Genomic DNA, 21,710 nt, shown 5'->3' with positions numbered 1-21,710 from the left:
TGAGCTGCGGGGGACGCCTGTGCACCGCACGCTCTGCGCAGCCCTCGCTGTGCACACCCAGCCGCAGCCTGTGCGAGCGGGGCCGGAGGGGGTCACCTCATCCACCCCTTTCCGGAGGGTGTTCCCGGCAGGTTTTCAGAGTGCATACGATCAGGAGTTTATGCAATGTTGAATCCTTCAACTTCAGAGACAAACCTCAATCATTTCCTTCCACGCAAGTAATTCTTACAGCAACGTTACAAAAATACTGAAAATAAGCAGTGTGAATCCATTATTTCACACTGGCATTGTACTTACGAGTATTCCAGTACTGAGTGAGAAGGGAGGGGATGCTTTACTGATACAGGATTAAATTGGGAACACAAAGGCATGAGTTTAACTCCCCGTTCTGAAACAAACACTTATTTTTAACCTTGGACAAATTGTTTAACGTCACTGCCTCATCACCTGCTTCTAACACGGGGATAAAAGTTGTTCATAAAAATGAGAATAAATAGATCTGAAGATCGTGAGCCCCTCGCAGACGCTGGCGAAGTGAGTGTGAGCTAGAGCACCCGGAGAGGCACCCGCTCGCGGTGCCGCTGTCAACGCAGAGCGTCACCGGGGCCTCCGCTTGCCCCGTTACCGCTGACAGGCAAAGCCGTCCTGGGGCTCCGTGCCCGCACACCGTCACCGCAGCCCTCGGTGGCTCCACGGCTCCTTCTGAGAGTCCCACCCGCCTCGGGCAAAACCCGCTGCTTTTCAGAACGCAGCGACTGACGGAGGCACAGGCTGAAGTCTGACGGTCATTTCTCTGCCCAGCTGTTACCTGGTGTAACTCTGCCACGGACACGTCCGTACGTACCTGATCTCTGATTTCGCATCTCAGGGTCTCACTTTCTCACCTCTTCCATTTAACTCTCGCTGCAGTTGCTTGAGCCAAATCCCGAGAAGCGTTTTTCTCAGCTGAAAGATATCCAGGACTTTCCGTATCTGTCGGATGTGAACTGGGATGCTGTTCTCCAGAAAAGGATAATGCCGGAATTCATTCCCACGGTAAGGCAATTTTAATTCAAAAGGTTCTCAACGTGCCCAGGCATCACACACCGCAGCCTGCCCTGGCACCAGGTCATGGGAACTTGTTACGGATTTCCACGAGAGCACCAGATGTCCTAAGGGACAGGGGAAGGAGGGGCAGGCGCAAAGTTTTCACTTTCCTGTGGGTGTAATAAAGAGTACCGGGGGATGACTGCGAAGTGCGGGTGCCCCAAAATCGATCTGCTCTCTTTATAATATTCCCAGAACTTCTGGATGCAGAACTGGCGTCACACGCTCGGGACTGTCCGTGGCACGCGAGATGAAATACGCTGACAGTGCCTGTGAGCTGTCCTGCGCTGAACCGCCTTTCTCAGCAGCCCGGCTTCGGACCGGTTCTTCACATGCAAAAAACCAATGAACAGACACAGGCTCATTAGCAGCCTGGAGATCACCCGCCGTTCTGTGATAATTGTTCCTTCCTGTAATGACTCTCCCTAACAAGCCCATTGTTCACAGTAAAATAACACATACAGTAGATTAGTGTTTCTGATCCTTTTTTAATTGGATTAAACCAGCACAGAAGTGACATAACCCTTATGGAAAATAATCCAAGGATTGTTGTGTTACTCCGACTGTTTTTCAGCCAAACAAAAGTTGGGCTAAACTATGAATACTATGGCTGTTTGTTAATTGTATGCTTTTGTCCCCTCTGTTGGTGGTTTTCTGTGGTGGGCGTATGCATACTGCTTTAAAGCCAGTTTCGCAGGCTGCTGGGCTCCTCCTAGCAGAGGCACAACCCAGCCGAGACACACCGTCCTCATCCTCGCCATCGGGTTGAAGCAGCCAAAGGGCTGAGTAGAAGCAGTGAGCACAAAAAGAGAAATTGCCACACCTTGACATTGTCTCCTGGCTGAGGGAACTGATAAAACATGTAAGAAGTACAGCAGGCGCGCTGGCTATGTGTGCAGTTGTAATTAGTTTATTTTTTACAAAATTCACCTCCCAGATGCAGTCCAATTTATGAGACCCTTCAAGACAGGCTCTGGTCACTTAAGTCAACCTCTCTCTCCCCCCCAGAAAGGCAGACTGAACTGTGACCCAACCTTTGAACTGGAAGAAATGATCCTTGAATCCAAACCTCTTCACAAGAAAAAAAAGCGCTTGGCTAAGAAGGAGAAAGACACCAGCAAAAGCAATTCCTCCCAGGTGAGAGCAAGCAGGTACAAGCACGTGGTCAAGGAAGTTTCTTATTTTCCAAGCAAGCTGATCGCCATCTAGTAAGACCACAGCAAGCTGTTCAAACAGACCGTTTTTTTTTTTCCCTTGTGACCAACTTTATTCCCAAGACTCTTCCACATCCTCCCTTTGGTGGAAGGCAGCATGTATACACGCCAGTTTTGTGTGAGTCCTAGTGCCATGCTCCACTCTGCCATGCTAAAGATGCTCTATACCTAAAGATATAGAGATAGCTCCTTGAAATTGTCCTTGTAATGTCTTTCTGTGTCAACTGTGAATCTCTTTATTTTTCTATTCAAATGTGAAAGGCCTGCCATCTTCAAAAGCACCTAGAGATGCTCCAGAGGGACTTCATTGTTTTCAACAGAGAAAAGTAAGTACCGATACCGAGGCAGCATCAGGGACTCTGGCCTTTGCCTCGGGTTCCGGGCCATCTTGGCCAACGCTGCCGACGAGGGGGTGTGAGCTTACTGACGAGGCAGTTGAGGAAAGCGGGTACTGGTGAATGCTGGTTGATCTGTCGTCTGCCGGGGACTGACGCGGCATTTCTGCTCCAGAGGCGCAGGGCTGGGCCCACAGCCACGCACTGCATTAATTGTCCCGCTCGTGCAGGCAGACCGTTGCTGCGGGGGCTCGGTGCAGCCCCTGCGGGGCAAGTGGCCGCTCACGCCTGGGAACGGGATGCTCCCGGGCAGCCGCACCACTGCGTGGGCCTTGGCACTGCCTGGGCTTCCCCTCAGCTCGACCATCCCTTTCTCTCCCTAAGGGTGAGACGCCATCCCCACGACACCCAGGGGACCAGAACACTGGCAAAAAGCAGCGGCGCATACAAGGAGGACAACCAGAACAACAGCCTCTGAGAGCAGCACAGCGCCTGATGGAGCTTTCGTCGCGGGGCCAGTGCACACCCACGCGCACACCTTCACGAAGCTGGGCCACCGGACTCATCCACTGCTGCCGGGACGCTGCCGACAGCCCAGGGCAGGGCGGCTGGGCGGGAGCTGGGGCACCCGCTGCCTCTGCCTTCCACCCCACAGCCAGCAGATCCTGGGCGTGGGGGGCGAGGCTGTGGGTGCTGCCTCCGCAGTTTGCCACGCTCAGTTAGACTCTGATCCTATTATTTTGCCTTTCTTGGTGGCAGGAATGTGACCGCGTGAAAATGGATGGGACACTCAGTATTCACCCTCTGGGCCTGGCTAGCCAGCATCACAGCCCTTGGTGCTGCCTGCCCGGCGACTGCCAGCAGCAGAACCGAAGGGATGGGTGTGCGTCGCTGGCAGAGGTGTTGTCACTAGTACCAGCCTTGGTGGTGGGTCCGCCACAGCACTGTGGGTCCAGGCTCCGTGGGGTCGGGACTCCCTCACAGGCTCACAGCTGGTTGCTCCAGATGGAGGAGGCCGCTCTCAGCTGCAGGGTCTCCGCCAGCGCATAGCGACAAAGGCGGCCTTTGCTTACAGACGCCTCCTGCGAACGTCCCGTGAGTGTGGGCACGGAGGGCTGGAAGTGGCGATGATCTCCTTCCCTAGCTGGGAGGAGGCAGCAAAGGTTTCCCTCTCTCTCTCCGTGCTGGGTCCTGTACCTGTTTCTCGCAGAGTGGGGCTGGCTGGTGGGTGGTCAGGGCCTGCGGACAGATGTGGAAATGAAGAGGTAACAGCCAGGCACTGGTGAATAATCGGCATGCAGATGCTTTTCCACGCCAGCCAGAAAAACCCATTCACCATCACATTGAACTGCTGCAACTCACTGAATCTGATGGGGTTTGGCTTCCAACATCAGAGGTAAATTTGAATGTGTATTTTAATCTAGCATTGAAATCACACTTGATTTAAGCAGCTACTGTTTGCAGCAACAGCTGTACTCCTGGTGCAGTCTTTGCCAAGACTGAGACTAGCCAAAGCATCTCTGTTATGGTAATGCTGGGAATAACACTATTATTTAAATGCTTTTGCAGATCTGATGTTTCTTCTCCTTATTTGACATTTTTCCTATTCTCAGCAATATGATGAGTGCGTGATGAACCCACGTTTGCCTCCCATTTGCCCAAAGGTGTTCTTTGTATCCCCTGTGCCTTCCTGTCCTTCTCTCTGGCTAAATCTTATCAACTCAAAAAAAAAAAAAATCTGAATAAAACCAACAACAAATGACAGGCTCCTTCCCAGATGATCAAAAGTCAGTGTTACTTTTGAGGTCACTTGCATAGCAAGGCAGAATGGGCAGTTCCTCCTGCCTAGAGCCACCTCTCAGTTTAAATCTGCTTTTCCTCTGGTTGAAGACTTTCAGACACCCTCTGCCTATGGACCTGTGGATTCGATCTGTTACTGACACAGAAAAAAACCCCAGATTGTGTGCAGTAGACTTCCCAGTGGTCTTCATAGCTGCTGCTGCTAGACTGACACATGAATAATCCCTCTGTCATCCATCTGATGTCGGCTGTCTGGTTTGCTCTGGGAAATGTGTGGTTTATGCATGTGCACAGGCAAGTGGCCATCCCTGTGACTGCTCCGTTCCCCCCGAGCATGCCTGAATCCAAGGCAGGGGATCGCCTGTCCCAGCAACCGATCAGCACGTCCTGTCTGCCAGTTCGCCTCTGCAGTGGCATGTAGCGGGCATCCCAGCACTGAGCAGTTCGGTCGTTGATCGTGCCCAAAAATAAGCTTTAGTTAGGTGTCTTCCACTTTCTGGTCCCTCCTACAATGATGGTGGTGGGGTGTCCCATCGCCGGCTGCTCCCTAGCTGGCGTACGGCCTCGCTGTGTGAGAGGCTTACTGCCAGGGCGCAGCAGCCTCGCCTTCCCCTGCTCAGACCCGCTCATGAGCCGTCCTGCGGATTGCGTTAGATGGCTGGGGCTGCGGCTGGGGCTCCCCGTGCTGGCAGCATCTCTTGGGGATGCAGCAGAGCACATCTGTGCTTCAGAAAGGCCGAGCAGGGCAGTTCAGCATGGTCACGATGGGTCTGCACAGGGTCCCGGCCAGGCCCCCTTCCACCGCCTCTGGGGGACAGATTCTCTGGGCAGTCTGGTTTGTGGTGGGCGATGCTGGGGGATCTCCTGCTCCGCTCCCTCTGTGCTGAGAGCGCTCTGGTGTTTGCCTCTGTGCCTGCACACTTCTGGCTCTGACCCCCATGGAGCAGTTTCTGCACTGCTTTCACTCATCTGGCTTCTTTTTGCAGTGATTCCTCACAGCGATGTGAATAGCACCAAATGCCATTTTAGGTCCCGTTATCTGTGTTAACAGATAGGATGCAGGGAGGATGCTGGCACAGCAACGCACGCACCTCCCTGGACACAAAGGGGCCTGTTCTGACTTGCACTGCGCATCCTCTTCCTGACATGGTGCCATGGCAGTACGTACCTTCACGGCTGCACAATAAAGATAAGCAGCCCCCCCAGTTTGAGAGGGCTACAGCAGTTTCTTTGCTGCCATCACATGAAGGGGCAGGGGTAAAGTGAAGCTGGTTCTGGGCAAAGGCTGCAGGGACTGAGGGCTGCGGCACTCGCTGTGCAGCGTGCCGCGGTTTCCTCTGCACAGCTGGCACGTGCCCTGCGGGCACGCAGACTGATGCTTTGCAGTACCAGCGCCTTCTTCCACACGCTGTGCCTGGTAGCCTGGTTTTATTTTCTTAGGTCAGGCTCTTGGCATACTTGCAGCACAGGGCTGGGGAGCAGGGGGCAGCAGCAGCACTGTACACTGCTGCTGTGGGCGCGACCAACTGGGAAAGCACGACCATTTTCTGTCCAGGGAGCTGCAAAGCTGGAGTGGAATTAGTTCACCAGTAAGAGTGCTCAAAGGGGGTCATTGCAATGGGAAAGCCACCTTCTCCTGCTGAGTCACAGCACACCCAAACGAGCATCGCTGTGTTCCTGCTCTCCCCTTCCCCAGCCATCCCTGCTTTCTAGCAGTAGGATGCTGGGTGGGGTAGGGGGCTCCATGTCTCTCTGCCTTCAGGCTTGTCATTCCCAGGGAGGCTAGCCAGAGCACCTGCAGCGTTCCCCACTGATCCTCTGTTCTTTGCCCAGTCCTACACCGGGTCTGGGGGGTCTGGGGCCAGGTGCGGTCAACAGGGACCGTGCCAGCAGTTCTACCTGTCCCCCATTCAGCGCACAGCTACAATCACCTCGCTCTGGTGCGGGTAGTGGAGAGGTTCATACACCATAAATGTGTTTATCTGGAGCCCCAGACAAGGAAACTAGTCTTGCTCCTAGCTGGGGAAAAAATCTGTTGCTGCATAAATACCACTGTACTGGCTGCCCAAAAAAACCCCAAACCTCAAGAACTTAAATGGTAAGAACGTTGCATCTTTAAAAATTTCCCAAAGACTTCTAAAACCATCTCTCCTTTCCCCTCTTCCTCTGTAAAGAGAGGCACAGTCTTGGCTTAATCGCTTCCTGGCAACAGGGAAAAATCTTTAATTACTTAATTACTTCACAAAACTTCTAAGTATGAACAGCCTTCCCCACCCCCGGCACAACTATTCTGGCATGGCCCCTTAAGGACTGCTGCATGGACAACTTGTCCTGTCTGAGTTGCAGGCATGTAAAAATAAATATTTCGAGGTCAAATACTTAAGGAAGAAAAAAAAACCCCAAACGGTATTTATTTAGCACAGCCTAAATTGACACTTAATGTTTGTAATATTTAAAAAACAATCAATGAGGGGGTTTTGCATGCTTTGCAAGCTTTAGAAGGCTGTGACCCTCGGTTTGATAAACACTGCTTGATGGAAGGGGAGCATTTAACTCACAGGTGCCCACAGAAAACAGCTTCCAAGCCAGCCCTAGCTGGGAAGACCCAAACACCACGTCCCGCAGCGCCGTGCAGAGCTGGTCTCTGTCACCACACAGATGACAGGCCCTCGCCGGGCATGAACAGGCCACGATGGCCAGGTCAGGCTGCAGCCAGAGACTGGACGGACAAACTGAACGGGCTTTTGCAAACACTTGCAACACAGTTTTGCCAATATCATGGCTTTTGCCAGAGAAGCTACACCAATACCCTGACACTACAGCAGCGAGCACCACACGGTTTCCATCTGACAACCTGTCCCTGCACTGCAGCTCCTCCAGCTCAACCACCGCCCAAAGCCCCTCCTGGAGCCCAGCTCCCCGGCTCGCCCACGGGGCACAGCTTCGCACCACCCCAGCCCAGCAGCAGCAGCCTGAGGAAGAAAAAAGCCAACCAGCAACACGAGTTGTTTGAAGGAACAACTTTTTTTTTTTAATAAAGTGTACAAAGTAGTAAAACTCCTTACACGAGGTGCTGTGACAGCTGTTACAGAGATGGTTTGGGCTCCCCAATGGGCCTCGTGGTGAAACGCCAACAAGCGCTGGGTGGAGATGAAGGACATGAACACGACACAGACCCACCTGCCCTTACCAGCTCCCGTGAACCTGCCCTCCCCGTCCCACACCGTGCCCCCGGCCGGCCCCGCCACTTCGCCTGCCTGGCCGGTTCACCCACGCCGAGTCGTTCCCGCTGTCCCACACCGTGGCATCCCACACACGTTCAACACGAATAACACACTGAACCGAGCGACCTGTCTGAGCGGCATGCATACAGAAAGGAAGAGTAAAAACACAACCCGACCAAACCCACAACAACAACAACAGAATTTTAAGGCTATGCATAAAACAAAATGAAGCAGTATCTTTAAAGCTAGGTAGCAAGTAGCATTTGTGAAACATAAGGCTTGAGGCTTATTGATTCTTCAGAACAGGTTTATTTGCTTTTCCTTCTTAAACACCAATGTACCATTTTTCTTCCTTCGCTTGAACAGGGGTTTTGTTTCCATCTCGGCAGGGACATTTAACTCAGGGAAGTTATGTTAGAGCGGCCTCCCGGGGGCGCAACGATGCGCTTGCTCGCCGAGCGAACGCCTTCATCAATCTGGGTACCTGGGAGAGGACAAGATAGCACAAAGGGAAGGGGGAAAGTGAAGTTAAGAACATTTTCTTAACAGGAATGAGCAGTCAGGCAGCCCAGGGTCTTGCCAAAGGGCCTCCCGAGGTGCCTACAGCAACCTGCTCCCTCTCCATCTCCAGTAACAAGCCCGAAGGCAGCAGTGGCTTGAACGTCTCTGTAGATGCTCCTCCATGAACAGACCCATGCAGCAAGAGCAGGGTCTGATGCTGCTCTGGCACCTGCGTGACTGCAGTCCTCCTTGCTTCTACTGCAAGGTGCAGCGGGGCGGAGGGCCAGCTCCAGCCATGTCCTTCAAGGGACACGCAGGGTCTCGCCCTGCCACACTCCGCTCTTGTGCCCAGCTTGCCCCAGGCCATCTCCCAGGTGCCCCCTGCCCCAGGCCAGGGGCAGGGACAGCTCTGCACTCTCCCAGCCCAGCCACCATGTGTGTTCACCTGACAGGCTGAATCCAGACTGATGGAGGTTCCTGACGGGGGGTGTCTGCCGTGTGGGGGACCCCCTGGTCGACCCCGCAGGGGTGCCCCCCTTGGGGGTGGTGGTCAGGTCAAACACGGGTCCGTCATACATGCCCCGGGGCACGGCATGCATCTCTGCCATCTGTCACCGGAGAGAAGAGGACAGTGACACTTCTCTGCCCCCGGGGAGCATCCTGCCATGGCAGAGCCACACTCCAGCGGTCCTTGGCTCCCCAGTCCCACTGCAGAGGCAATTCACACTGCCAGCCCCGTGCCCCTCCATCCTGCATGCCCGAAACCTCCCTGCAGCATGAGGCCTGGCGCAGCCCCACCACCCACCTCCTGTGTGATGGCCTCCCTTCACTTCTGCCCTGCAAAGTGTGCAGAGCCTGGTGCAACCGGCAATCCCTCAGCGCGGGTTTATGTCGTGTGGATGGGGAAGGAGAAGGCCATTTTGCCCAGTCTCCTTGTTTTTAACTCAGCGCTTCCCTCCAGACTCCTGCTGCAGCAGGACAGCAACAAGGGCAAGCATCGCCCACTGTTGAGCCAGCCGAGCATCTGCCTCCAGTGGTGGCACACCATCAACACCAAGGTCAAAGCTCTCTACCCAAGGGTTAGCTATCCCAACTGTAGTTCAAAGTACACCAGTTTGCAGCACTGTTTCCACGGTCCAGTGAGAAGACCAGAGGAAAACCAATCAGTTATTAGGGAAAAGGGCAATTTGGGCTAACAGTGTCCCAACTCTATCTCCTGGCATCCCTGTCTCCTCACCTTCCTCCTGGCTTTGATGCGCTTGTAGACATAGTCAGGGAAAGGACTGCTGGGCAGGAAGCGTCCAGTCCCCTGGGTCACATGCAGGTTGCCATCCTCCAGCATGATCTTCCCCTGGCATATGACAACCAGCGGGGCACCACGTAGCTCCATCCCTTCAAAGATGTTGTATTCAGCTGCCTGCAGCAACCAGGGGATGACAGTCAGGAGGGACATGAGCGCTGCCTGCCCACTCAGGGCTGTTTAGTTCCCACACCTCACTGCTGCAGTCACCAGGGAGAGGACACCAGTAACAGCCTTGCGTCCCAGAGGCCTCCTTTAGTTCACTAGTCCATCACACTAAGAACCCATCAGAGTTCCCAACATGAACCACGACCTGCTGCTTCAGCGCTCTGTGTCAGCAAGGACTCCAACAACAGAGGAGGGCAGGACCTAGACTTGACGTAAGGCATGACCAAAGCATGCTGGCAAAGCCAGGAAAAACTTGTATGTGAGAGAACCCAGATAAGGAGAAATGCGTGTCCTTACACCTGTGTGGGCCAGGCTCAGAAGAGTAGCAACACGGTCAGGTGAGAAAAGCCCTGTGTGCAGAGCCCAGGGCTCAGACATCCCACCCCACAGTCACAGCTGGCATCGCCTGCAGCCTGGACTCAGTCCCTCCGCCTCAGAGCCAGCATGGCAGGGCAGCGCCAAGCTCCCAGCAGCCAGGCAGCCTTTATACAGTGCTACTCGCAGCCCACCCTCCAGCATTCCCACAGACGAGGGCTTACGGATTGATGGGTTTTTGCCGTGACGATCTTCACTGCATCAGGATCCCATATAACCAGATCGCTGTCCGAGCCCACTGCTATTCTCCCTTTCCGTGGGTACAGGTTGAAGATTTTTGCAGCATTAGTGCTCGTCACTGCCACAAACTGGTTTTCATCCATCTTTCCTGTGGCCTGATCAGACATGAAGAGAACTAAGTGCTCTTTTGGGGAAAGGGAGAGTAAGAGCCCCAGGAAGCACCAGGCTCACTCCCACACAGGCCACCGGCTGGCTGGGCCCGGACTGCTGCGGCTGATCTTACTATTGGTGCCAGACAGACCGAAAACTGGGGGCACAGTCACAGCTCCTGGCTGTTCACCCTGAACCCACGACAGCTGCCTCTCCCGCTCTGGCTTGTGTTGACTCTCAAGGCCAGAGAGGAGACGGGCAGCTGGGTGCCCAGCTCTGCGGCAGCAAGAACAGTGTCTGAGGTGCCCGCCAACCCTGCCCGCTCTGTCCTCTCCCTGGTGTGACACCTACCACTGCCTTGTCCCAGATGACAGACATCCGTTCCTCTATGCCGTTGGTCCCTTCTGGGATGGCCGTGAAGTTGTCTTTTCCAATTGCTTTCTGTGCGGTGCTGAACGTACAGTGGGCACTTCCCGAAACCTGCAGGTCACCGCTGCGGGGTGGCAGTAACAAAAGCCATTTTGCGGTCAGACAACAGCAAGGACACAAGGGACATGGATCTTCCCTGGGCATGGGCAGCCCCCAGCTCAGCTCTGTTTTACTCTGCACCCCTGTTTCTGTCCCCTCCAGCCGGCCCTTTCGTTGTGTACTGCCAGCTTGTGCACCCTGAGGGGCAGGCACAGACCTCCCCCGCCCCTCGGGAAGCCTGCTGTGGGCAGGCGTCACTCCTGTCTGGGAGAGGGGATGCGGGTGCAGCAGTGGGCTTATGGGGGGCTGAGCCTGTGGGCTGCCCGCTGCTCGCACTGCCAACCTTCCGCAGGGAGCTGAGCACCTCAGCCCGGCTCCAGGGCTCTGGCCTGAGACGTTTCATCTGGCAGGAGCTCACCGAAGGCTCCTCTCAGCCCCAGGTGGACACTTGCAGCACAAGCTGCAGCAGAAACAGCCGGCAGCGCAGACCGAGGTGGTGCGCTTGCAAGTGCGGGTTGGCCCAAGCTGCAGCCTCTGGCCCAAGCTACAGCATTTCTGCCACATCACTGCTACAAAAGCAAATGCCCCCATGGCCACATGTAAATCTGACAGTGGGATGAACAGAGCCAGGACTCCCCAGAAGCAGCTCTCTCCAGGAGACCCAGAAAACCTTCAGTGCAGCGCTCTACAGTGACTGCTGCCCAACACTGTCATCCAGACTCCCTCTGCCCAGAAAGGGATACCAGTCAGATGAGATGCCCTGCCCCATCCCCTTCCTGACAACGATGGCTGAGGACAGGAATGGGCAGAGCCAGCGAGCTGCCGACAGGCAGGGCAGGGTGAGGAGCTGCCCGTGACTCTCTAGAAGTCACCTAGCTGCTGCTGGGTCCTCAGGGAGCAGGGGACAGGCAGCAGTTGGAAAGCCATCGCTGCCGGGCAAAGGAAGCAGACCAACACAGGCTGCTCCAGCGCTGCCCTTGCGAAGCAAGTGGCCTCGAGCACCAGGCTCCCAGACCGGCTGCGCCTGAACCCAGGATGGTGCGGACACAACGGCTCTGCTTGGGGCTGCGAATCAGCCCTAATCCACTGGTAATCTCCATCTCCCTCTAGTAATTTCTGCCATATGTCTGACTGACTGCGCAGCCAGAGATCCAGGCTGACGACACAACATGCTTCCTAATCTCCACCAGATTTGTCCTGGTGGAAGAAAACAAGCCATCCAGCCCAGCTGGAGCCTCGCAGCCTCTCCTCCTGCTGAAGCCTCGCAGAAAATGGCATGGGAAAGGTGTCAGGACAGACCCACTTCTTTGAGTTTGGGGTAAATCTGAAGTGGAAGGGAAGGATTAGAAAGCCAGTTCAGGAGCTGGGCTCACTTTTTCTCTGCCAGTCCCTAAGACCTACACCTATTTCATACATCCAGACTGAGCAGAGGCACATCTTGCTCATTGACCACAGCAAAATCCAGGGTGAGCTGCGTATTCAGACCCCAAATGCACCAGCATCTCTCTTAGGCCAGCCATGGCATCTCCACCCTGACACAACCCAGGTTTATCCTAACATGCCCCTCTGCTGAGACTTCTTACTGACCAGTCATCCCTTGCACATCTAGTCAGAGATGTTTCCAGCATTACCTCAAAGGTCATTTCCATTTACAACCCCCTCAGTGTCAGCCATTCCTGGCTAACACAGACCAGCCACCACACACACAGTTCAGCGTGCAAACACAGGGTGAGAGGGGCGTGCAATTCACACGTGGCGCGTGGACAGGGCCAGCAATGAGCTCTGCGTCCCTAGCTGCTGCGCGTGCCTTGCCAGTGAGAGGATGGAGTATAACTGTGAAAGGTCAAAGCAAATTGCTGAAGTGCTTTTATTGTTTGCTCTCTATTTTCAACAAATCCCTTCCCCACCCCCTTGCCTTCAGGGTGAAAAAATGACCTACCATCCCTGTCAGATGCGTGCAAGCTGCCCTTAAAGGCCTCGTGCACTCTGCAGGCTGCACTACTGCTCACCTGTACGGGCAAGAGAAAACGTCTGCTTTGCATTCGACCGGTGGGCCCCCACCGGCTTGCGACACCTGTAACCCCTCTACCTTCTCCTGCACCATCGCAATGCAGGCAGCCGTTCCCCCGCCCCACACGCACAGAAGGGCTTCTCCAGCTTGGTGAATGCTTTCGTTGACAAGTCTGTGCTAGCTGCTCCTCATTCCTCTGCCTTCTTCAGGGCATTTAAAATGGTTCATGACTACTCACTCTGGTATTTTTCTCATTACTGATGTTAAGCTTATGGTGCCTCTCCTGTCCTCCCTCCACTCTCAGGCATAAGCCACCACAGCCATTTCATCAGTCAGCTCATTAATTACCTACAGTGAAGTGGTTCAGGTTGGACTAATGTCTATGCTGCCCAGGCACTCCCTAACCTCTTCCTTCCCTATCCGAGGCCAGAGTCTGCCTCTTCCCACTAGCAGCATCACCCAGGAGAGCTGTCGCTCACCTGGCCAGGAGGGAGTTGATGTAGTCAGGGGTTGTTGGGTCTGGGCTCAGAGGTGGAGAGACCACAAATGCTGCAGCCTTGGCCCAGTTCTTGCTCCAGTAGTGTGTCCCGTCGGTCCCAAGACTGGCTGTGATCGGCTCACCAAACACCACATTGCCTGGAAAGAGGGACAGAAAGGACAGAGTTTTGGTGGAGCCTGGAGGCATTCTCTGTTCCACAGCACTACCAACAGCCTGCCGTACCCAGAGGGCACCCAGACCCATGTTGAGCTGTCCCATGCTGCCTGCTTGAATCTCAGGTGCTGGGGCAGGCAGGAGGGACAGCAAAGCCCACATCGGTGTCAGAGGCGAGCCCTGCCCACCATCACTGTAGGGCCCTCCCGCTCAAGGGCACGGGTCCTGCTGGTGCAGCAAGCCTGGTGGGAGCACAGCGTGGCAAGGCATGGCCGCAGAGCTGTGTTCCCCAGAAGATACCACAGAGAATGAACAACACTGGCAACCCGGCCTCCTGCTCTGGCAGATGGCTGCTTCCTAACCCGCCCTGCCCCGGCTGCCCTCGTGGGAACCAAGGCCCCCGGTCCACTCCAGACCCTCCTGCAAGCACTGGTGCCCCTGCACTGTGGCAGGGGGCATTTCACCCTGCTGACTTTCAGCCCAAGAGTGACAGCCATGTCTCAGAGCTGACCAGCAGTCCCCGTGCCTGAGCTGGGATTGGTGCAGCTCGGCTAACCACAGGTACCCACCGGTCACCCAGTCCGGTCTGTGGACCAGCACCATCCTACAGTCCTGCTTGTAGAGGATCCCAGCTCCCCCCAGACTGCGCATGTGCTGCTCTGCAAGCTGGCTGTGCGGCACAGAAGAAAGGTCCAGCAGGGCTGTTTCCAGACGGAAACCTGGGCTGGACATGGAACGCTGTCTTTCAAATTGTAGAGAAGTACCTACGTGTACGTGTGTGTGTGCGTGTGTGTGTGCACATGCACGCACGTGTCTTTCCTACTTTTCCTGCTAGCAGCAGGAGCAAGGGACATGAGCAGGCAGCTGCCACTCCAGGCACCCGGGGTCTGGCAGAGGGGAAGAGCTGCCCACCAGGCTCCTTGTTCACTGGCTCTCGGGTTGGGGGCACACAGCTCACTGAACACAGCTGTGACATGTCCTGTGCATTTGGGGAGTCCCTGTGCTCCACCACCAGCGACAAATGGAGCCCCCCAGCCACCTGAAAAGGCACCCAGGCACCCCCGAGGGAGGCCAGGGCCATGTGCAGCAGCTCAAATCGCTTGCACGTGGATTGGACGAGTCTCCTCACAGAGCGCCCTGCACCGCTGCAGACAAACTTTGGTGTTTAAAGCACTGCTCCTACCTGCGAGCCCATGTTGATGTTACCTAATGTGACAACGGGAGGCGGCTCCCTGTGGCCTGGTGCAGTGTCCCTGTGCCCTTCACGAGTCAGGTAAATCCCTGAACTAACCGTTCCCCAGCAGAAGGGGAAGCACTGGACTGCTCTCAAGGCACAGTGGTGGTCTTGGCAAAACAACCATGAGGACACGGGGACCACCTGATCCAGCTGTCCAGGATCCCAGCCGCAACAGCAAGGCTGTGCGCAGCAGCAGCTGCCACTCACCTTTTTTTCTGGCTTGTGAGATGAGGTCAGCAGCACTTTTGCTCATCACTTTAGTCACGTAGAGAGGACAGTTGGTCTGGCTGGCAATAGTGATGGCCCGGAAGACAGCTTCTGCTTCCAGCTGGAAGAGAAAATGGCACACGGCTGCAGAGGAGCACTGGGTGGGCAGGGAAGGGCCCCAGCTCCTCTTGGCACACCATGGATTGCTACTGACACCCTGTGCCCTCGCTCCTCCCTGGACTCCCCGAGGGCAGGTTCGTCATGGAGACCTGAGGGGGAAGCTTCAGGGGGAAGCCTGGGGCCCAGCCCAACCCGCGGGATACAGCCACGCGATGCTTGGCAGGGGAGCGCTGTCTGGACCATGCTCGGGGGCCAGCGCAGAGCTGCATCTGCTGTTTTTTCCACTGCCTGGTTCCAACTCTCCCAACAGCCAGAGAAGCCCAGGGACTGCTGCCTGTGCCTGACAGCACGGCTCACAGGCTGATGCCAGACAGCGAAAGGTCTGCCCCTTTCTGCTCCAGGCTCTCCTGTGGCTGCGTTTGGTTTAACCAAACGTCACCCTGCCTGTGGCTGGGGTGCAACGAGCTATGTGCTGGCAGGCTCTTCACATCAGGGTCTGGCTGTCCTGCCATGCAGCTGCTGCTTGTCTCAGCCTGCTGACACCGGACCAGTATTTCACTGTCCTGCTGTTAGCAGAGGGTGGATTTCCATCACGAGATATCTTTGGACTATTACATCAGCCCGTGTTCAGCCTGAGCTCAACCCCTGAGTTTCTCCAAGTGTTTGCTCTACAGTTTGGCTTCAAGCTTCGGCATGAGAAAGTTCAAAACAGAAGCCTTAAAAAGACAATGTACCAATCAGCTAGGTACCGGGGGAGGCCAGGACTGCCAGCTGCAGGGAATGCAGAACTGCCTGCGGGTCAGGCAGCTGGCTGTACAAGCTTAGCTCTCCCAGCAGCAGGAGAAGCAGACCACTGCACCCAGACGCACATGCCCCCGTACACCTCATACTTCTGCAGGCCTATTTGCTGCACAGTGAAAAGAAGTTTCTCCCTTCTGCTTAAAGACTCTTTAAACAGAAATTTAAACAAAAAAAATATCTTTATCAGCACACTTATGGACTTGAGTAGTTGATGGGGTGGAACATGTGGACAGGAGTGAACAGGGCCATCACTGAATGCCCTTCACAGCAGGTTACAATATCTGGAGCAGCACCATCCTGCCCTACCAAATCACCACCATCACCTGATAGAAGAGCATGTCTTAACCCCCACTGAGGTCCCTCTGGGACAGAGCAGACCCACAGAGCTATGGACCACCTTCCCAATGCTTTGCCATCACCCTGTAGGCTTTAGGGGCGGGTAGCAGGGTTATTTGTGCTCTACCTAATGTTTTTGCAGGTAGAGGATGTTCTGGAAGAGAGACACTGCTTATTTTCAAAGGCAACGAGATCTGGATTTGGCTGAACAAACAGCATCTAGAGCCTTCTTGCACTGTTCTCAGTTGCCTGATGCTTTAATGGCATTTCAAGATGAAACACTCAACAATGTTTTACTGACTTTGGATGAGAAGAACCGCAGTGCTGTCTTATGATAATAGGACAGCTCTCAAATCCTGATACAACCACAGCATCCCATAATTGCAGGTTAGCTTGCCAACTAGTGGCAACGGGTCTAGAGCCATAAAAATAAATGGCAGTTTACACACAGAGGGACTCTGATCTACTGTATTTGACATTGAGTCTCTTCCCTGTACAGGAAAATGCATTACAGTCTCATCCTTCAAAGAGAATAAGCACTGTATTACACTAGGCTATATATGTTGTTACCAACCATAATACAGTCAACTTCTTACACTTTCAATTTAAGCCAACTGATTTTACTTCCAGCAGACCCTGAAATACAAATCTGTCCCTGTGCTCCCCTGCTCAGCTTTGCTATTGTACCAAATTCCTATTGTTTTCCTCTTTCATGTGCTGCAAAGTTGAAAGCACCTCTCAGCAGGGAGCTATCTCAAGAAAACCTATCTAAAATTAGACTCAACTCAGATTAATGGACCAAACAGAAAAATACCCTGTGAGCTAAAATTAGAAGTAATCTAATTAGTGTCTTGACAATGATTGGTAATCAGGACATTCCCCCTCTCCTTCCCTCCCACTCCTTCCACCAATGGCTTTGTCCACCTGATTTTGAAACGCACTTTAGACTCTAAGTAGAGATTAAGCAGGAAGAGGCTGGAATCTGTCTGCACTCAGACAGACATGAACAGTGAATTTTCAGAGGAACTAAAACGTGCCATTTGATTCTTCTCAGGCCTCTTAGAGTCACCTACAAGACAAATGCCCCCAAACCATCCTCAAATGTTGCTACAGCCATACAGATCTTTTTGTTGGTTGATTAATCTCTGGGGGTCTCAGAAGCCCTTGTCTCTGCCAGGAGATTTAAGCAACACTGAAAAATGTTTGTCACAAACGCACACCTTGCTCTTTCCTGAGCTGATGATGAACAAGACAGTATTGCCTGTATAAACGGATACCCATAGATGCGTGCGCGTGCACGCACACACACCCCCGATGCTTCCTTGGCCCCACTACATACACTCAGCCCTACTGTGACTTGTGGGGAAAGTTCTTCAGTGCAGCAAGGCTGGTACCGTCCTTGGCATCTTACCTCCTCAGGTCTGCTCAGCACGTGGCCCTCGGGGCCAGTTATTCCCATCTCCAACATCCTGGTTTGTTCCTAGGACATCGAAAGGACAGAGGGACGTTACAAGACCGTGAAACTATCAACCACACAGAAAAGCAGATCCCTCCTGTGTTGAGCCCCTCCCTCAGGACTGCCACCACCCCTGTGTCCTGTGGGACCACTGTGCACGGTGAGAGGCTGCTGTACCCTCGAGGGGTTTGAGAGAGAAAGAGGGAGGATGGGGAAATGGGAGTACTTGGAGGGAGCACGGACACCAACTGAAACCTCTTCGATGAAACAAGCACAGCATGGGCAAAAAAAGGGTACAAAACTCCCCAGCTCCATGAACAGCACTTGATGTGGCCCTCCGTGGCTTCCCTTCCGAAAAGCAAGTAGTCCGAGTAGAAACTACTGAGAAAATAATCATTCAAGTCAATAAAAATATCCTCCTCCCAAGGTTATTCCTGGTTCCCCAGTGCTGTTATTTAATCATTTGGATGTTAGCAAGTGCTAAATCCTGTGCTGTAGCAACTTCTATAGAAGTTGGTGGTGTGGGGTGCTGGTTCCTGTATTAACATTATCCCAAGTATTTTGCTGTTATAAATAAGGACCATGGATAATTGTGCATGTGTGTGTGCACCACATGCACCAACCTGCCTACCTCCTGTTTGTACCCTAGAAATTTCTCTTGTATTCCCTCATTTCAAATGTCTCCCTCTGACAGAGGTCAAAGGAAACATGCAGAGGGATTTTATGGTCTGCCCTGACCAAGGCACTCGGGCATCCTTCTGACCCTCACACCTTTATCCATGTGTTGTCACTGCCTGTGGCAATGCACGTTTGCTCCCACCCAACACCTGCCCTTGACTTGCAGAAACCACGGGCAGCTGCACAGCAGGCAACATTTCTCCAAGAGGTGTCGTGGGACGTGTAGTAGATGCACAGCAGCAGTAACAGTAGGCCTGTACACATGCAGTTTTATGCACTTTTTCTTGTGTCTTGTAGAGTACTGAGTACATTATGGGCATTAAATAATGCCACCAATCTGCATCAGGACTGTGTAACTCCAGCCACGGTAACAGATGTGTTCACAGCTGTTGGAAGAGCATATCAAAGGATAAGGCTGCACAGCAGGTAAGTGCTGCGTGTTACCTCCTCCACCACCTCTGCCGCTGTGAAAGTGCCAAGCAAAGACTTGACAATACTCTTCTCACGTCTTACCCTTCACCCACCATGAAGCACTCTCTCACCACCTACAGCACGTCAGAGTCTGAAGTCTGGAGCTCTGCTTACATCCTATTTCTGTTCAGACCATGCATCACATCTCTTCCCTGCAATCTCCTCTCCTATGTTGGCCAAACTCTGGAGAAACACACAGTTGCCAGGACCACTGAAATTAAAATGGACTGAAGTGGGGAATGGAGAGGACAAATCCTCTGCCTGCTTCCTGGGAACCACCACCAGCAGATGACCACAAGCATCACATCTCCATGCTAACAACACGCTGAGCCCCACAGCAGCCTGTGATGTTTCAATCAGTCCTGACAGACGGAAGCAATTCCCAGGGCTGTGAAGTGCTAGCAACTAATAGGTTTTGGGTATTTTGTGGTTAGGCTGGTGCTGAAGCAGAGATAAACTCTAGCCGAGACATTTCCTCTGATCACTCTTTGTTTTCATGTGAAAGAGCCATCCAATTGTGCACTTGCAGCTCTACAAAGTCCAAAGAAAAACTGATTCTTCTAGTCTGAGAGGACAATCAAAGAATGACCTCTTAGTTCATAGTCCTTCAACTCCCAAGAATGAGAGAGACAGGAAAAAACAATTAGTTGCAGAGCGTAACTGAGCAATGTTTTCTCTGTCTTAACGAAAATCAAAACGTTTGGACTTTCTCTCATCCAGCACCAATTACAACACAGCGGGCCAATACAGCCTACCCACTTGAACACCAAACCACATCCCTCGTAACATTTCCTGTGCAAATCCAGCTCCATTAGCCGGCTGCTGGCTTACAGCAGGGAGAAAATTCCTCTCTTGCTGCAGCACTTTTCAATACACTTTAACTCTCTTAGCTGATTACGTGCAAGGCAAAGGTCTCTGCCTCTCAACACCGAAAAAGACCTGCAGTTGGAGTGAACATACCGTACTTGCTGGCCCACTCTCTTCCATTTAGGTAATCACTAACTCACTATTTCAGATCACTTATGCACCTTACATTCACAGCAGAAAACCCTGGCAAATTTGATAATGTTGCTGAGCAGCAGAGAGGTCACCTTTCAAAAGATGTCCATGCAGCTTTAGAGTCATTTTGTTAATGCTGCACCCCAAACCTGCCTGGGATGGATTTTCAGTCCCTGTATACCAGAAGAGAAGTTAGTTACCTGGGCAATTATATCCCCATTTTCAGCATGAACTTGAGCTATGGCACCCAGCTCTGCCAAGCAGCTGAATATCTCGTACAGCTAAAAGAGAGACAAGAAAAAATGATTACCGAGCAGACAGACTGCCTTGGCCTGTGCACGGACTCGGCATCCCGCACAGTCCTTCAGCCGAAGGCCGTGGCAGCGGCAGGGCTTGGTGTGTGCGCGCCGGGACCAGCTGTGGCCGTGCCGAAGGCTGCGGCCGCCGGCGGATGCTCTCCACCTGCAGCACGGGAGCCTGGCTGGCCCACGCAGAGGAGAGTAGCGGCAAGGCCCGGCCAAGGGCAGCAGGGGGGACGGCAGCCATGGTGGGCACAGGGAGGCCGGGCTGCACCCAGCATGGCTGCCGTCCCCCGCCGCCCCTCGTATCGACACAACCAAAGCAGCAAAGGCAGTCTCACCTCGGTGTTCGACATCTGGTACAAATCCTTGTAGGCCATGTACACCATGAAGGAGTTAACTCCTAGGGGCAGAGGAGAGAGGGGTGAGCTGGGGGCTCTCCCTCCCCGAGGGTCCTGGTCAGGCTCCCTGCCCTGGGCTGCCTTCCCCGCCAGCTCATCCGCACAGCATAACTCCGGCTCGTGGCCATGCAGGATCCCAGCCGGCACCCGAGAGGACAGATGACAGCACGGTCACCAGGACCACCCCGCGGCAAGGGGACACGGCTCGCCAAGGTGGCGGGGAGCAAACCTTTCTCTTGGACCATGGTGTGCAGCTCCTGCCGGACGCGGTCGCTCCAGCGGGGGATGTCCACGTGCAGTGCGTAGTCGCAGCAGGCCTTCCCGTCGGCCCACTCCCGCCACCGCTCCAACGCCTCCACCAGGCTGGACTCGGGGTCCGGCACCACGTGGTCCACTGCAGAGGCACAGCGGGGGTGAGGGGTGGGCAAGGGTCCCTGCCCGGGCCACCCCACCGCAGCCCTGCACGCTGCCAGGCATCTCCACGATCCCTGGCTCCTCTCCTCAGCAGCTTCAGGGCAGCTCCGAAGAGGTCCCCATCACCTCCAGGACGAGCCTGGGCTCCTCCAAGTGCATTTATCGTCAGGGAAGCACACAGAGCCTTTGCTTAATGGCCTCTGGCACAGGACCAGGGGCTTTTACAGGCTGCTGCTGAGAAATCAGCTGAAAGCTGAAGGGCCTCGTGCCTCCTCACCCCCCTTCCACCCCATTAACACATAGCCTCCTCCCACGCTGCAATACTAATGCACCTTTTATTGCCCACCATGTAATCCCCATGCCCCACCACAGCCCATTTCACACAACTTATTTTTTTGGCCCACGGGACAAGGAGAACTGGTTGGGGGAGGGCAAGAAACCCAGCCCTTTACTGGAAGGATCAACAGTTGCTCCTGCATCCCAAGAAACCCTGCAGTACACTCAGCTGTGACCACTGCACAGCAGTGAAACCTGGACCTCAAACCAGCGCACAACCGTGGCCTTCTCCAGGGAAGGACCTCCGAACTCCCTTTCCATTTTTGTTAGCACTGTTTACTTCCGAGCGGTGCGGGATGCCAGGACATTACTCTGTTCCTCTGCTCAGAATCATCTGAGCATCATGCTGCCCTATTTTTATCTAACAGGGAAAAAAAGTTACGCCATTGCTCCTTTTTGAGGGTCCCAGGGGCACCAGTGGCTGCAGACAATGAAGAACTGCAGAACACAGGCTCTGCAAGGGGTCCTATGCAAATCTCCTGTCCAACCAC

General features: G+C 54.0%; 2 protein-coding genes across 7 annotated transcripts in view; one reads left to right on the top strand and one right to left on the bottom strand.

The window, feature by feature from the left end:
* Positions 1–4,260, top strand: part of STK32A (serine/threonine kinase 32A) — a 33,548-nt gene extending 29,288 nt beyond the window's left edge. For 4 of the 5 annotated variants that reach the window (XM_054841769.1, XM_054841770.1, XM_054841771.1 and 1 more), the window contains 4 exons: positions 910–1,035; positions 2,095–2,223; positions 2,562–2,626; positions 3,020–4,260. In XM_054841769.1, coding sequence (XP_054697744.1) covers positions 910–1,035; positions 2,095–2,223; positions 2,562–2,626; positions 3,020–3,113 — 414 coding nt within the window. In that variant the 3' untranslated portion in view covers positions 3,114–4,260. Of the gene's footprint in view, positions 1–909; positions 1,036–1,281; positions 2,224–2,561; positions 2,627–3,019 lie in introns of those variants that run through there. The other variant, XM_054841773.1, reaches the window with a different exon arrangement.
* A 3,183-nt stretch (positions 4,261–7,443) lies between these two features.
* Positions 7,444–21,710, bottom strand: part of DPYSL3 (dihydropyrimidinase like 3) — a 39,746-nt gene continuing 25,479 nt past the window's right edge. For both annotated transcript variants that reach the window (XM_054842060.1, XM_054842061.1), the window contains exons 4-14: positions 20,699–20,863; positions 20,410–20,471; positions 19,970–20,050; positions 17,577–17,645; positions 14,909–15,029; positions 13,292–13,448; positions 10,685–10,826; positions 10,168–10,338; positions 9,398–9,577; positions 8,606–8,768; positions 7,444–8,143 (exon numbers count right to left, since the gene is read on the bottom strand). In XM_054842060.1, the coding sequence (XP_054698035.1) occupies positions 8,055–8,143; positions 8,606–8,768; positions 9,398–9,577; positions 10,168–10,338; positions 10,685–10,826; positions 13,292–13,448; positions 14,909–15,029; positions 17,577–17,645; positions 19,970–20,050; positions 20,410–20,471; positions 20,699–20,863 (1,400 nt within the window). In that variant the 3' untranslated portion in view covers positions 7,444–8,054. The remainder of the gene's footprint in view (positions 8,144–8,605; positions 8,769–9,397; positions 9,578–10,167; positions 10,339–10,684; positions 10,827–13,291; positions 13,449–14,908; positions 15,030–17,576; positions 17,646–19,969; positions 20,051–20,409; positions 20,472–20,698; positions 20,864–21,710) is intronic.

This window comes from Grus americana, chromosome 14 (assembly GCF_028858705.1).
Source record: "Grus americana isolate bGruAme1 chromosome 14, bGruAme1.mat, whole genome shotgun sequence".
Lineage (NCBI taxonomy): Eukaryota > Metazoa > Chordata > Aves > Gruiformes > Gruidae > Grus > Grus americana.
Note: the sequence above shows the minus strand (reverse complement) of the source record. Positions and strands in the feature narration are given on the sequence as shown.